This window comes from Stegodyphus dumicola, chromosome 8, assembly GCF_044657685.1.
Source record: "Stegodyphus dumicola isolate Sdum_Otavi_A_Nest chromosome 8, ASM4465768v1".
NCBI lineage: Eukaryota > Metazoa > Arthropoda > Arachnida > Araneae > Eresidae > Stegodyphus > Stegodyphus dumicola.
Window position 1 is genome coordinate 129,230,511 of NC_140775.1, and position 16,876 is coordinate 129,247,386.

Here is a 16,876-nt window from a genome sequence, read left to right on the forward strand (position 1 = left end):
ATGCTGGTAATTATAAACTGCATTTACCGATACAGAAGTATGATTAATACACTAATATCACAGAATATACGCTTTTTATGCTCTGACAAGTTTTGTCAAGATACCAATTTTTAGTTCATATACAAGTCGTAAATTCCCTAGCCAGATTCCTTTTTTTATATAAATAGATGCATAGAGGACAAAATGGAACAGTTAATTATATTTTTTATTCTTTTACAAAATTTAATTCTTTTAGATATAATTTTTAACGGTAAACGATATTCTGTATAATACAAAAATTATTACTACTAATAATTTTTATCCTAATATTTATATCCTAATTTAATAATATTTATATCCTCATTTATATCACTCAAAACAGAATTGGAAAACTCATTCAAATCATATTTAATCAAAACATTTTACGAAGTTATGGGAAAAAGGAATTTTGGAGTTAGTTTGATTTTTAACGGTCAATTCAATCATTAATACATTTTTACCGTGTTTCCTCATTCATAAAACATTAGCAAAATAATTTACTAAATAATTCTTAGATGTAATAGTATTCTTGTTTATCTTTCGTTATACGACTAAAAATAAATAAAAAAGCGGCTGGTATTCAATATTTATTTTTATTTAATTACAAATACTTGGCTATTGGTACTCAAGACATAGTCTTTCCATATTATCACTTTTCTATTCGGCCTTGAAATTATGTTAACGACCTAATAGAATTCGGAAAATCCTATGATTGCATAAAACTGCGGGAGGTGCTAATAATGACAAATTTTAAATGAAAATAGAAATTTATTTAAATAAATTTATTTAAATTCTATTTGTGCGTGTCTGCTTTATGCATTTAATCTATCAAATGCAGAAAAGTGAGAAAAATCCATCCAAGACAGAGAAATAATTCTTCTAGTCTGTGCTAAGATTGTATCAAATTCATTTAAACTTCCGTTTAAATTCGAAATGCGATATCTCAAATCAACGAAGGAATACATTTTTGGCTTTAAATTCCACATTAGTAGCAACTGCATAATAGCTAAACGTATCCAAAATATTTGTAGAAAACCGCCAAAATTCTAGAAATTGCTATAAAATCCCGAAAAATATTAGGAAGATTTTTGCTTGCCATTTCCATGCTGAAAAAATCAAGCGTTTACGAGGATGAGCTCGACTGTTAACGAACAACTTGTGGAAAAAATTCAACGCTAAAATATAAATACGTATGCCAAATTTTCCAAAAATTCCTGATAAATATCGTACTCTCATCGTAAATATATATGGACTTATAATGTGATGAACACAGTCGGTAAAAGAATGGATTAAAATTTAATTTCCAAAAATAAATTGGCGTACTAAAACTAAATAAAATAGATTAGTAAATAGTAAAAAATTGTGTAACAAAATAAATAATGATCTTTCTTAAAATACTGCCAAATAAAACATGTCGAATAATTGAATGTTCACAAGCTTGAAAGCTAAAATTCTAAAAAGATTTCGGAAAATTCGGCCGTCACATGTTAAAAGAAACAAGTCTACAGGCTACTATAGTACAAAGAAAGAGGAGGGAGACGAAACGAAACGCAAGCCATTCAATACCGGGGAGGCAATTTTATGGCTTATCCATCACACTAAGGGGAAGCAAACATACTGCCTTAGGCTGGGCCATCTTAGAGAGATTTCAGAAAACGAAAGTGATTTTTTTGGAGGGGTTTTTTGTCTGACAACGCGGCCATTTTCAAAGCATTTCGTTCTGAGAGGCGGGCTCGTTGATGGGTTAAAGAATATTAACTGAAACTGGATGGCCAAATCGGGCTAGTGAATCTCACTGCTATACCGAAGGGCCCAGGGTCAAATCCCGGAGAAGGTATGGATGTTTGTAAATATATAGTGTTCGTGCGACATGGGAGCACTCTAAATGTGCGGTGAGCCAAAAGTCCTCTGAAAGGTTGGTGGTAGAGGAAGAGGGGTGGGAGACCCTCGGACCCATCTTCCCCCTCCGTGTTACTCTCCTTCAAATTTGGGAGAGGAACTGAGCATACCTATATGGTGCTCAAGGCTCTTGCCAATCACAGATGCAATCTTGCACTGCTTGACAGGATAAATTTTGTGGACTTGTTATGATGTTACTGTCAGTCAAGTGAGATAAGTCACAACAACTTAAATTGGCAACAGCCATTATGAATTAAGAAATTATATTTTTCAGAATTTTTTGCATGATTTCAGTATTAACAAATATGAAATGAATATGAAATTTAAGCTGAAATGATACTACGATTCTTGGATTACTTATTCTTTATATTTTCTGCAAGATATAAACATGAGATCACATGGAAAATATATACATTTTTAACTGAAGCTGATAAAATCAATTTATACATTAAAAAATTATAATATTTATTATACTGCACCATAGGAATTCCAGCTGCATTAAGAAATTCTATCATTTGTTTTTCATCCAAATTTGCACTGTTGAAGTATTCCCGCACTCTACGACGGGTCCACCAGTCAACACTTTTCCTACAGAGTGATACATTATTAGAACCCATCATGCAGTTAAACAGGAATATTATACAACAAATAGGTTATAATATTATACAACAAAACAGGTTCACATAATTTTCTGTCAAGATGTTTCACACTATCATAAACGTATAATTTTTTAAAATGCAGGAATTTTTCTGTCAGTGAAATGATTTATATATACACATACACTCACAGAGAGCATTTTAATTCTTTTACATTTATGTAAATAAAAAGAATATAAGATATGCATATCGTAATTAGAAAATATTTTTTTAAAAAATAAAATATAAACATGCTTAGTATTTTCACACATTAAGCTGCTGAGAAATTATCAGTAAAGACATGAAGAAATTTAGAACTAATTTTTCACAAAAGCTAAAAATTTAAATTCATAGCTAATAAATTTCAAAAAATCCTTTAAATGCTACAAAGAATTTTAAAAATATTAAAACTAAAACTTTCAAACAAGCAGTACTGCAATTAAAAAAATTAATGAAATTTAAAGAAAAAAGAACACAACAGAATAGAATTTCAATGAATTTCAATGACACTTCATCGGGGGTGGGACGGTTTTTCATAAAACACTTTTCGACATAATTGAATGTTCAAGGTTAGTTTTTATAAAACTGTTATAATAATAACAGTCTGCAAAAAATAATAAGCTGGATCAAACTAGAAGATTAAGGAACAGCGCAGTCCGCTACATTAACTGAAATGCCTTAGATTCAGTAAAGATAATTTTAGCCTAGCTTAATAGCGTCCATTATACATTATTGGTTGTGTATCACAAGATTGGCGATGAAAGCCATGCTGTTTCGCTAAATTTTGTCTTGCTCCTATTGCATACTGAATTAAGCCTGAATTGTATTAGTTTAGTCATTTACTACATCTACATTTATTTCTCGTACATGCTTAAAACAAATCCGAGTCCTGAATAAATAAATTCCCACATATACTTAACACTTTATCTCGGGCCGGCGCTAAATATTGCCTAGTGCAGTCTCTACGGGTCCTAAATTCTGCTACAAAGCACCTTCCTAAGTTCTAAATTTCCTCCGCACCTAAATTTTGCATCCCAGAGCTTTCCCTAAATCATACAAAACTTCTCATACCTTAATTTTGCCGCTCAGCGCTTCCCCAAATTCCAAAAATTTTGTCTTCCCTAAATTGTGCCACCGCTTCTGGGTTTATGGTGAATAACATATCAGTTATTCTTAATTAAAATAGCACTAAATGTAATCTTTTGGCCTATGAGTTTCATTAACAAAATCTACTTTTAGCATATGAAAAGAAATTTTTGTTGAATTTTTCCTTGTCAACATTTCTTAGAGCATTTAAAAATCTATAATCATCGCCAAGCGTAATGTTAACATACAAGGTTGCCATACTCTTGTTATTCAATTACTAATATAAAAGAAAAGTTTAAACAGCACTGCATGAAGCTGCCACGTATTGATAAACATGCAGTGATGAAAGCAAAATATAATAAATAATGACTCACCAGATCGGCATCAGGGATATAAAATACGTGAATGTTTTGGTTTGAGATGTATGCCAAGCAGATACTCAGCTACGAAGCCAGATTATTAATCTCGCAAATTTATGCTTACATGATTGTTTTTTCATAACGCAGCATTTTATTTAGTGCCTAAGTAAAATTAAAAATCGGAATTTTTAAGTGAAAATCTCCACATGTTTTATTCTGGAAGGAAAAATCAAATGCATGTGCGTTAAGCATATAAAAAAAAAGTTTGTGACTTGGAGATCTGGATTTTAGATCATTCCGGATAATGGACATCCGGATTTCGGACTTTGTACCGTATATACAGTCAAAAGTCGTTAATCCAGAATGATCTATAGTCCAGACCTCAAAGCTACAAACTTTCTGCGCATGCGTCAAAGCATAATGCGTTCACGCATGCGCATAATACATTTACGCATGCACATTTAATGTATAATGGATGGTATAAGCTAAGCTAAAATTATCTAAATATCTATTTCAGTTAATGTTGCAGATTGCGTTTTTCCTTAATCTTCGAATTGGATCCAGCTTATTTTTTTTTTTTGCGGACTGCTAGAGCAATTTTATAAAAGTAAGTTGGAATTTTCGATTACGTCAAATAGAATTTCCGATGCTCGATCTACAAAGGGAAAGCATGTTTTGATGTCCATCATACAAAAATTGGAATTGCTGCAAAAAATGGATAAAGGCTCCTTTGTTTCTCTAACCATTCCGAAATCTGTTTATCAATTTCTCGCTGCTCTGCAGGGTGGGGGGTAGCGGCGCGCAATGAACTGGAAGTTGATCTGTCAGCACTATCCTTATCTTCAGGGCAGATGTTTTTATTTTATTCGGCTTATAATTCCTTACTAAATGTAGTATTTCATCTCGATGAACTCCGTCTTTGATATGATTTAAATCAAATTTCTCGTCATTATAAATATCACGAATACAAATCTAATAGTTTTCTGGTTGCAATTTTCTAATTTCGACTATGCGTAATGTACGCTTTACGCGTGCGCGCGTTGAAAGAAATGTGTAATAAAGTAAACAAATAAATATTAAGCCCTTTTTTTTTGTAAATTTTGATACCCTTTAGATCATAATTGTTCTTTATTTCATAAATTACGGTTTCATATTTTTAATTTCATAATTTCTGCATGCCATCTTACCAGATTTATACTGACGATCTATAATCCAGAAAAATCGATAATCTGGAATCACCAAAGTCCTGATGAGTCCGGATTAAAGACTTTTGACTGTATACATACACTCTTTTGCAAAAAAATCGAAGCACCAAGAACTTTTGCGATCGTGACGAAATTTGGTATACAAAAACATCTTGATCGAACAAGCAAATGATCAAAGTTTCAAGGAAATGAACAGGAATTGCGATCATAGCGAGCATTTCTAGTGTGCAATTCACAAAGTATAAAACTAGTAACAGAGGTGGAAAATTGATCTTTTTTCGTTGCTGCCTATGTAATTCCGTAAAGGAGCTACTGAAGATGCCATTATGACAATACTGAAAACCTTACAGACAACTAAATGACTTTGAATGTGGTCGCAATGTATGTTTGCGTGAAGCTGGGTAGTCATACATAGCAATAGGCCACCACCTGTAGCGTACAGACACTGCTGTGCAGAGATGTTGGCAGCAATGGTCGATACAAGGAAATTGCCGACGAAACAAAGGCTCTGGAAAGCCAAGGAGCACAAATGCAAGGCAACATAGGATGATTGTTTTCCAGGCCCAAACCACCCTAACGGTATCATTGTCGACTATTGAACGCACTACAGCCACGTCTATACCTCCCTTGGTACCGTCCACCATCTCACGTTACTTGTCTGAGGCAGGGTTACGCTCACAGAGGAATTTAAGATGGTTGCCTTTGACCCCACAACATCGATGGTGTCGCAGCCGATTATCATGGCTGCCATCAGACTGGCATCGTATAGTGTTCAGCGACGAATCCCGCCTCACCCTTGAAGCAGATGACCACCGTGATCGTGTCTGGAGAAGACGGGGCCAGCGGTCCCAATGTGATACCATAATCACTAATAATAATAAGCCATAACTCCTAATGTGATGTTATGGGGCACTATTTCTTATGACAGCAGGTCATCTTTAGTCATCCCCCGTACATCTTTACAGGGTTTGTACACATTTCTGCACACGGAAATTAAGTACTTTTAAGGACTTTTAAGGACCATTAATGAAAAAATTAAGGACCTATGAGCATATGGGAACTGATTAAATTCAATTAAAAATATTATTCTATGCCTGAATTTCACTTTTCTAATACCATCCTAAAAATAAAATAGATCCATAAGTAGTATGCCTTATTGCCAAACATAAATTAATTAACATAATTATTAATAAGTTTGAGAATAAAATAAACTTCATGCAGTTTATCAAGTAGTGTTAAATATTTTACAAGCAGCATTTATAATAGGTTGGACATATTTGAAAGAAAATAAGTGACGTTTACGTTTTACTAATAGTTAGCTTTATGTTGATTTTTTTATGTCTTATTTTGTCACATACTTGGTCAGTCTAAAGCAGAGGTTCTCAACCGGTGGTACGCAAGAAAAAATAGGTGGTACACAAAGAAGCAAAGTATTTTTAACTATTTATTTCAAAATTAAAACCCCAACATCCTGATTGAGTTTTTTCTCTAACAGTCGTAAATTGATGTGATCTGAGCTTTGTACACGAGTGGTGGTGGTGGTAGTACTTTGGTGGTACTAAAGGGTTTCAATTTTTATTCAGATAGTACACATTAGTCAAAAGGTTGAGAACCGCTTGTCTAGAGGTTTAGTGAATAGCAGGTGGATTTTATGTCGAATGGCATAGGTTAAAATGAGAAGTACCATAATCAGCATTATTCATAATAAAAGACTGAATGTTATCACCACTGCTGCTTGTCTAGAGAGAGACCTGCTGATTAGAAAAAAACCTGAAAGCCATGATGTAGGCACGGTTGGCAAGTGCTAAATGTTAGTCAGGCTCTGATGCAGTTAGTGTCATAGCTTCGTGTAGAGTTCCAGGGGTTGTAACCCAGTTAATATACTTTCAGGTTCCAATAAGCCATTAAAGCACCAGAGGTGATAAGCTGCTTTGTATTAAGTCTCACTAGATGCAAAGAATAAGCTTTACTTGAGTTTCTACATTTTTGTGTTTTATCTTGTGACCACAGTGAGTTTTAATGATAGGCAATAACTCGCTTTAATATGTAGAGATAATTTTTAAAGGTAAGCACTTAGTTATAAATAATTAAATTAGGTAAATAGGCAACCTTAGTCATGGATTTACATGGCCACTATTAAATTTTATTTTTTAACAATATTTGTTAAAAAAAGCCCTATCAAAATCAAAATCTAATAAAATTTCACAGTTGAAAATACATGTTATTTATGACACTGATTCTTAAATGATATTAGAATAATTACACATTAAAAGCTACAAAACATTTATGTTTTGTAACAACAACACTCAACAAAATATTTATCAGTCATTTTAATTTGAAGCCTTCCCAAACATTTTGGCTAGTTTATACCGATTTCCTTCTCTTTAAGCATATTTTCTAACAATAATTAGAGATTTGTCTCAATATGCAAACCAATGCTCTCACTAGTTTCTGCATGCTTTATCTCCTAATTTGTCAACTTCTCCACAATGTACCTATGAGGGTTTACTTGATCTGATAAAAGTTAAATAGTCCCAAACCCCCGATAGACGTGAAGCAAATTATCACTATGTCTGAAAGTAACTACAATATCGGACAAAGGTTTAAATACGCCTCTTATTTGAAAAGAACTTAGAACAAACATAAACACATGTTCTGATGCTAACAAAGTCAATTATATCTCACAATGACGTAATTAAACAAGAACAGTCAAATTCAAACTAAAAAGTTGGACTAGTGGTCAAAAATTATACAATTTAATTTAAATTTAATCTGGCTCAGTAACTCTATCATATGAGGAAACAGAAATGGAAAATTATAGTAAAGGCTGAAATCATAAACAATTGAGTAATTTACATAATAATAACTGCACATATCTTTAAAGAATAATTTTCTTTGTGTATTCAGTTTCTTTCTTCAGCATGTTTCTTTTTCATTTTAAAATTTTTGGATTTAATTAAGGATTTCTGTTTTCTTTTTTCTTTTTTTTCTTTTTTTTTTTTTTTAAATCATTAAATGCATTTAGAATGTATAGAAAAAGTAAATAATTTAATTTCTTTAGTAATATGGAATTCAGAAGAAATATGAAATATATATATGGTAAAGGCCGGTAACAGAGCTGATGTGGCAGAATTTTTAGAATTTAGTGACACACCAAACAACAAAATATAGAAATGGCAAAACTTTTAGAATTTAGACAGGCATTGGAAGCAGAATTTAGAAAGGCACTATGCAGTCGAATTTAGGATCCACAGAGATTGCATCAAATGGGAAAATGTGTATGATGCATAGCTCTGTGTATGATGCATTAAAACATATTAGATGGATCTTTTAAATTGTAAGTTTTTTATTAATAAAAAAAATCCCTTTCTATAATGCCTGCCCAAGTGATACGATTAGAAGCATTTTTGATATTTTCCATGCTTGTGTCTAGTGAAAAGTAGAGAAAATAAAGGGAAGATAAACATGTTAAGATTCTAGTATCAGGAATAAAACACTCAAATATTATTCATGTCTTCATTGTTCTTCCAGACGTTCTCCAAAAAGTAAGAAATTCATCGCAAACATACTGTAAAATACATCCATTACGCGTTGATACCATGAAGACATTTTTCACTTTGTAACATATTTCTTGAATCTTCTAGAATCGTGGGTCTATAAATCTTGCTTTCAAATTCTTCTAAATTTTCCAAGCTGCAATGTCAAAAATACTAAAGAAAAATTATCCCAACCAATTCTGTAACAGCAAAAAGCCAGAAATATTTTGCAAAAAAAAAAAAAAAAAAAAAAAAAGAAGGGAAAAGTGTAAAATTACTTTTAAAGATAAAACTGATGCATATTCTGAGAACTTTGAATATTCTGAGACAATTACATGGGAAAAACGCTTACTATGAAAAAATTAAAAAGAAGATATTTTTAATTAATTACATAGAATTTTGCTTTTGCTAAGAGTTGTTTCATAAATTGTGCTTTATAGCATTATACCTTGTTTATTTTTCAGATTCAAAATATTGTATAATAAGTTGCCAAAATAAAACTTTATAATATGACAGCAGAAAATAAAAATGTTTTATTTTAATGTTATTTCTATACAAACTGGTCTTAAAATCGCCAAAATGTTGACAAGTCGCCAAATTTAGAACAGTTTAATAAAAGAATTCACATTCCCAAAAGCAAAAATTGTTTAAGAGCTTTTTATTACAATAAATAAATTTCGAAATGCTTATGTTTCACTTCTTGCTTAGAAACTTGAGTATCCCATTATTTATATTAAAAATAGAAACAAATTATAACCCATGAACCCATTCAAAAGATAACCATATACGTCATTGAATCGCCAAAAATATTCCTCCAAAATGCTAATTCACACTCAAAATGGCAGTCGTAAAAACAGACAGAAATTTCAGATGATTAAAATTAAGGACCTTCTACTGATTTTGGCCAAAATTAAGGACTTTTAAGGACCAAAAATCAGTTCCAAAAAATTTAAGGACTTTTAAGGACTCTTAAGGACCGTAGGAACCCTGCTTTAACAGCTCAACAATATGTTGATACTATCCTGCAGCCAGTTGCATTACCCTTCATGGCATGTCATCCTGGGGCTATTTTCCAACAAGATAATGCCAGGCCACATACCACTCGCTTATCTCTGGACTGTCTCCAGGAGGTTGATACACTTCCTTGGCCAGCAAGTTTATCAGACCTTGCTGTCGAGCATGTCTGAGGCATAGTAGATATTCCTGTCAAAATTCTAGATTAATCTAGATTAGACTGTTTAATAATTATCTTATTTCTTTTAATAAAAAAATGGGCCTACTTCAGCTTCCAAGCCTCGAGAAAGGCCTGAGCGAGTCCTATATTCTATAATACTGGACAACTTTTTTTTGATTTTTTGCCTTCTCTTTTAGGTTTCCTGTAATTTGTAATATTTCTGTTAAATTCCTTATTTGCATTCTCTAAGATTGCCCATAACTTTGCTTACAGTTTACTAGATATTGACCTAATATTGACCTAACTTTATCCCAATTTTAACACCACACATTTCTTTTCATCACTACAATTATTTATTAACATTTTTGTATTTATTTATTCTTCAAAACTTATTATAACTTCTTCGAAAAAAGCACGACAACTTTTTAGATCGCTGAATTTTAAAAATTTCATTATTCTTGAGCTTAATTTTTTGGCAGGTAACAACTCAAATTTGATTTTGATTTCATAATCCAGATAATTTTATGTTTACCGTTTTACAAATTACTGATTTTTAATACATCATATTTCATGTTACATTATCAGTTCTTTTTAATAATTTTTATTATTATTAATCAGTTTAAAACTTGTAGTTAATCTAATTTCATAATTTAACATATACTTCTTGGTTTAACAAGTCTTTCGCTACTGGGCATGTTGAATTAATATTTTTTCATTTAAAAACATTTGTTGCTGTAATGTTAAGAACTTCTTTTTCTTTTATGTCTTTTGGATCAAATTTTCAGTTGGTATCTTTTCATGTGTTGGATTGCTTCTGTTTACATGTTTTGTTTTATTTGGACTCAGCTCGCTTAAATAGAAAATACTTTTTATTAGATTTTTAAACTTTTTTTGCTTGTTTATGATTTTGAAAAAATTTCTTATATGTTATTTTTTTTTTCATGCACAAGATTGTTTGTATTTATGTTTTATTTTCTGGACTCGGTCTGCTTCAAAAAATAAATAAAAAATCTTTTAAGCTTGTTTAAGATTTTGATGCTATAATTTTACAATTTTTTGTGCTTATTATTATGACTACTACGGCTTGTAGGGGTTAGACTAATAATGGAGATTGATTTCCTGAGATTATTTCAAGCACTGAAGCTTTAATTTGTATGTTTGTTGGTTCAGATACAAGTTACATTATTTTCTTCTTTCATTGCACCACCTTTTGATGATGATGCAGATGTAAATATTTTTTTTAAATTCCTTTACATTTTTGGATTTGGCATTTTTTGCACCTATCATGCAATTTACCACTATGCTACTTCCCTTTTGGGGGGGGGCTGACATATGGTTTGTTCTGAATTTAAAAACAGGATGAATTTTAAAATATACTATTAATTATATTTACTTATTTATTTTTATTATAGAGTTATTCAAAATGATGTACAGCATTTTAACATACTAGAATAAATTATAAACAAATACTTACCAGAATAAATTTAAAGGAAAGTACAAATGAAATATTTAAATTTTATAGCATCATGAGTGTTCAATATGACTTTTTCCGGCCATGTGGACAACATCCAGATGATATTCCATTTCTTCCCACAGTCATTTGAGCACATCTGGTGTTACTAAGTTCAGACCACTATCTATATGTGCTCATATGAACTCCAAGTTTTGCGGCAGTGATGGCACATACACTTTTGTCTTTCACAAAGTCCTACAAGAAAAAGTCACATGGGGTATTAACTGGTGACTTAAGTCTCAATTAAACACCACTTTATCATTTGTTTCAGCATGGCCAATCCAATAATTAGGAATCCCACTGCTGACGAATTCACATACTTCCAGCTTCCAGTGTGGAGGTGCACTATCCTGTTCAAAGATGAAAGAATTACTTGAGTCTTCCTGTAATTGTGGGAAAAGCAAGATCTATAAAATATCAAGATATGGCATTTTAAGTCACTCTTTCTCGAAAAAGAACAGCCCATACGATTTGGTCTCCGAAAATGCACAGAACACATTCATTTCAGCCAAATTTCATTCATGCTCAACAATACAGTGAGGATTTTCAGTCTGCCAGATTTGCACATTGTGCCGGTTAACTTTCTCACTGATGTGGAACATCATGGGTTGCATGAGTTGTCACTGAATACCAGCTAGGTCTGCATGTTCTTGCAAAACTCCATTTACTATTCTGTATTTCTAGGAAATACAGCTCAAGTCACCTGCAATTTGTAAGGTTTGATTTGTAATCATTTTATCAAAACAAACCCCACCATTGTTTGCAGAAGTTACAGTTTATAACACACTTTAATAGTTGATTTCTTTGGGCACCATAAATGTAACTCTTATCTTTCCTACTTTCTTGCTACTAAACATGTAGCCTCCCTATGCATTTGCCTTTTCAAAGACAGCTTGTTTCTTCAAACTGGTGATACCACTTTCGAATGCTCTTGTCAGTTGAACTACCTTTACCAAATTATCTATGAAATGCACGTTGGACCATAATTACAGATTTCAATTTCACATGTAGAAAGATAGCAAATTTCTTTTCTTCCTAAGACATCATTTTTGTTCAAGCAATCCACGGCACCACCACACCTTCTGTACTTAATAGACTACAGGAAATGAAAAAATATTTGAATTTTCCTTCCATTTAAACCTGTTCTGGTGTATCTCTGTTTTTAAAAATGAATTTGTTACAGTTTTTTTAAACTACTAAACATCATTTTGAATAACCTTATGTATATGCATATACACACATACACATATGCACTCACAAACAGTACTTTAAAAATAATCACAGACACACTTACTTCTTAGTACTGCTGCTACTAGTGGGCGAAGTATAGCTGTATTTGTATAAAATTGCTCGAACATATTTAGGTGGTTTATTGGGAGGAAACGGTAAGCGCTCCACGTCCAACAAATCTAAAACTGTAAAGCAAAAACAAATGTATAGGTTAAATTATTTTAAGTTGAATATATTGCAAAAAGAAATAATTATATTGCAAGGTTTCTTTGCACTTTTATTTATTTTCTAGTAACATTAAATATTAACTTCGGATACTGCATCTTTTTCAATATGCATTTTGTGACATTCTCCATCAATTTGTATAACTCAAAATATAATAGCCAAAATTATTTTGTAATTTTCGTCATGATAAATAGACAATTTATACTGTTAAACCCTCCTTGTAAGATTTTTATGGCAATTTCTTGGCAGCAACCTAAAGTAAATGGAGGGTTGTATTGAATTCTTCATTTCAGACATGATTCTAATTTGTTAGGAAAAATACACCCACAAAGAAGAAATTAACATTTTTAAACATTTCTAACACAAAAGAACTGAGAATGGGAACAAATGTGTAGAGATTCTCAGAATCAAAATGACACATATAAAAGATAATATTTAATTCCAAATTTATAGAAAAATGAGTAACTTTATAGCAAAACAACACAGTTCCAAATATATAAGAACAATTATTTTTAAATAAAGCAAATAGATGAATATTGTCACCTGTACAAGGTGAAAATTTCTAGATCTTCTGACTTCAGGACTTTTGAAATCAAAGCCTGTTCTAGTAGTATACAGAAGATTTTGCATATCGTATATATATTGTACTACAGTACAAAGTCTGCAATCCGGAATGATCTATAATCCGGACCTCAAATCCACAAACTTTACGCATGCGCGTAAAGAATGTGCATACATTATGCATGCGTGCGTTGAAAGAAATGTTTACTAAAGTAAACAAATAAATATTAAGCTTCTTCTTTTTGTAAAATTTCATACCCTTCAGATCATAATTGCTCTTTATTTCATAAATTATGGTTTCATATTTTTAATTGTATAATTTCTGCATGCCATTTTATCAGGTTTAAATTGATGATATATAATCCGGAAAAACCCCTAATCTGGAATCGCCGAAGTCCCGACGGGTCCAGATTACGGACTTTGTACTGTACATCACACTAAACTGTTTACTACATATATAAAGTGTGTGTGTTTTTTTAATCAACAATATATTCCTGTGCATACATAGATTACATACTATTCAACTGCAAAGTTTCAAATTAATCTAGGTCTTACGGATTTTTGGGATTTTCCCTAGGACAATGGAAATACGCATGATACAAATTCCATTGGGCATCCCAAGATATTAAGAAATTCTGAACAAAACATCAAAATTACACTTATTGGTAAGCAAAATTAAAATTGAATGCCATATTTTTTTAACTTATGCTGTGTAGATTATTATTATTTTTAATATGGCACTCCTCTCCAAAACAACAAAATTAGATAAGCGAAATTTATAAAAAATTAAAAAAACTGAATTAAGAATAAAAAAAAATCCTTTTTTATTATTTCTAATCATCTACGTTTACAGCAAAATTTTAATAAACATGCTCTAATTTTTATAAATATCATTTGCTTTTGAAAAATACAATACAGTCAAAAGCCGTTAATCCGGACCTCAAAGCTACAACTTTCTGCGCATGCATTAATGCATGCGCGCAATACCTTTACACATGCGCATATGCATCCACGCATACGCGTTTAATGTATAACAGACGGTATAAGCTAAGCTAAAATTATCTAATTATCTATTTCAGTTAATGTTGCAGATTGCGTTTTTTCTTAATCTTTAAATTGGATTCGGCTTATTATTTTTTGCAGACTGTTAGATTATATTAAAAAGAATTTCTGATTCTGGAGCTGCCAAAGGATATCTACAAAGCGAAAGCACATTTTGATGTCTATCAAACAAAAAGTGGAATTGCTGCAAAAAAAAAAAAAAAAAAAAAAAAAGAATAAAGGCATATCCTTTGTTTTTCTAACCATTCTGAAATCTGTTTATCAATTTCACGCTGCTCTGTGGGGGAGGAGAACGTCGCGGCGCGCAATGAACTGGAAGTTGATATGTCAGCACTATCCTCATCTTCAGGACAGATGATTTATTTTATTCAGCTTATAATTCCTTACTAAATGTAGTATTTCATCTTGATGTACTCCGTCTTTGATATGATTTAAATCAAATTCCTCGTCATTATAAATATCACGAATACAAATCAAATAGTTTTCTGGTTGCAATTTTCTAATTTCGATTATGCGTAATGTACGCTTTACGCATGCGCACGTTGAAAGAAATGTTTAATAAAGTAAACAAATAAATATTAAGCTTTTTTTTGGAAATTTTGATACCCTTTAGATCATAATTGTTCTTTATTTCATAAATTACGGTTTCATATTTTTAATTTTATAATTTCTGCATGCCATCTCACCAGATTTAAACTGATGATCTATAATCTGGAAAAATCGATAATTTGGAATCGCCGAAGTCCCGAAGAGTCCAGATTAAACACTTTTGACTGTATATCAAAAAGAACCTGGTAAATTGCTAAAAATTAAATATCATTACATATTAATTTTTACTACACTTACTTATTACAGCATTATGTTAAACAGACAAAGCTTGCAGTGTTAATTCATGGGTGCTATATGTCAAGTGATACATTTTTAGACACAAATTTTTGCAATGCACACAGAAATTTATTGTAGTTCATAAAGAACAACTGCAGTTTTTGTTACAAAAATTGTGAATACTTTAAAAAAAAAAGGGGGTGGGGGCAAAACATGTGCATTATTTGAATTTCATGTTTAGAACAAATGTAATAAACAAATCAGAACTGAGCAAACTGAAACTCTCCATTCCCTCTCTCTCTTAAAAAGAGAAGACTAATATATTCTTTAAATACAAAATATTCAATCATTGGTATAGGTAAAACTCATTTTATGTACAATTTTTTCCACTTCTGCATGTATTTTTGTTTGAAGGAGGTTTGAAAAAAGTACTTACAAAATTTTAAAAGTTATCTTAATACAGTACAATGTCCGTAATCCAGACTCGTTGGGACTTCGGCGATTCCAGATTATAGATCATCAATTTAAATCTGGTAAGATGGCATGCAGAAATTATACAATTAAAAATATGAAACTGTTATTTATGAAATAAAGAGCAACTATCATCTAAAGGGTATCAAAATTTACAAAAAGAAAAAGCTTAATATTTGTTTGTTTACTTTATTAAACATTTCTTTCAATGCAAGTTGTTTCAGTTGCTTCATTTTTTTGGGCTAAACACACATGCGTTAACATTAAACGCAAATGCGTAAAGCATAGAAAAAAAAAAAAAAAGTTTGTGGCTTTGAGGTCTGGATTATAGATCATTCTGGATAATGGATGTACGGATTACAGACTTTGTACTATATATGCATTAAGTATTTTCAAAGTTTAACTACAGATTTATGCTGCTCTATTCATTATGGTGGCTAGTAGTGATAGCAGCCATATTATCAGGTCTAGGTGCAAACTCTGTTGGTGTATTTAATTATGGCAAAGCACACGAGGGCTATCTGCCTAAGGAGCGGGATTCGTGGAGGATTTTCTAAGGGAAACTGGCTCGTATACACGTTACACATGGGGAAAACCACAAAAACACCCATGCAATCAGCCCGTTCACGGGATTCAAACTTCGGACCGAACTACCAGTGTTCAGCGACATTACCGCTCGGCTGCTGGTGGGGTCACAAACTTTGGAGAAGGCATGTTATTGCTTATATATTCCTTTTCTCATGAGAATAATACTGGTGAGCCTTGGGCAATTTTTCAACGATGAGATAATTCAATTATCAGCGAGTTCAGTTATTCCCAATTGATGCTTAAGGTCAAAGTATGTAGTCATTGCAGAGGAAGACTAAAAATTTATCATACAATATATATGTATATTGTTTAATAAATTAAACAAACAATAACTTCAAAGGGGGATGTGTTTCTGCAATTTAATTCATAATATTTTTCAAGTTATAAACTCAGTCCGGGAACTTGTATAATGTATGCATAACAATGGTATTTAATATTTATATATTCAATAAGCACTTTATTGAAATGCCTATTTTATTAATGTTAACT

The 16,876-nt window shown here is 31.7% G+C and overlaps 1 protein-coding gene across 1 annotated transcript in view; it reads right to left on the reverse strand.

The window, feature by feature from the left end:
- The window catches only part of LOC118185351 (lipase maturation factor 2-like), a 138,899-nt gene that overhangs the window by 30,243 nt on the left and 91,780 nt on the right, over positions 1-16,876 (reverse strand). The window contains exons 14-15 of the mRNA XM_035355193.2: positions 12,720-12,840; positions 2,397-2,505 (exon numbers count right to left, since the gene is read on the reverse strand). Coding sequence (XP_035211084.1) covers positions 2,397-2,505; positions 12,720-12,840 — 230 coding nt within the window. The remainder of the gene's footprint in view (positions 1-2,396; positions 2,506-12,719; positions 12,841-16,876) is intronic.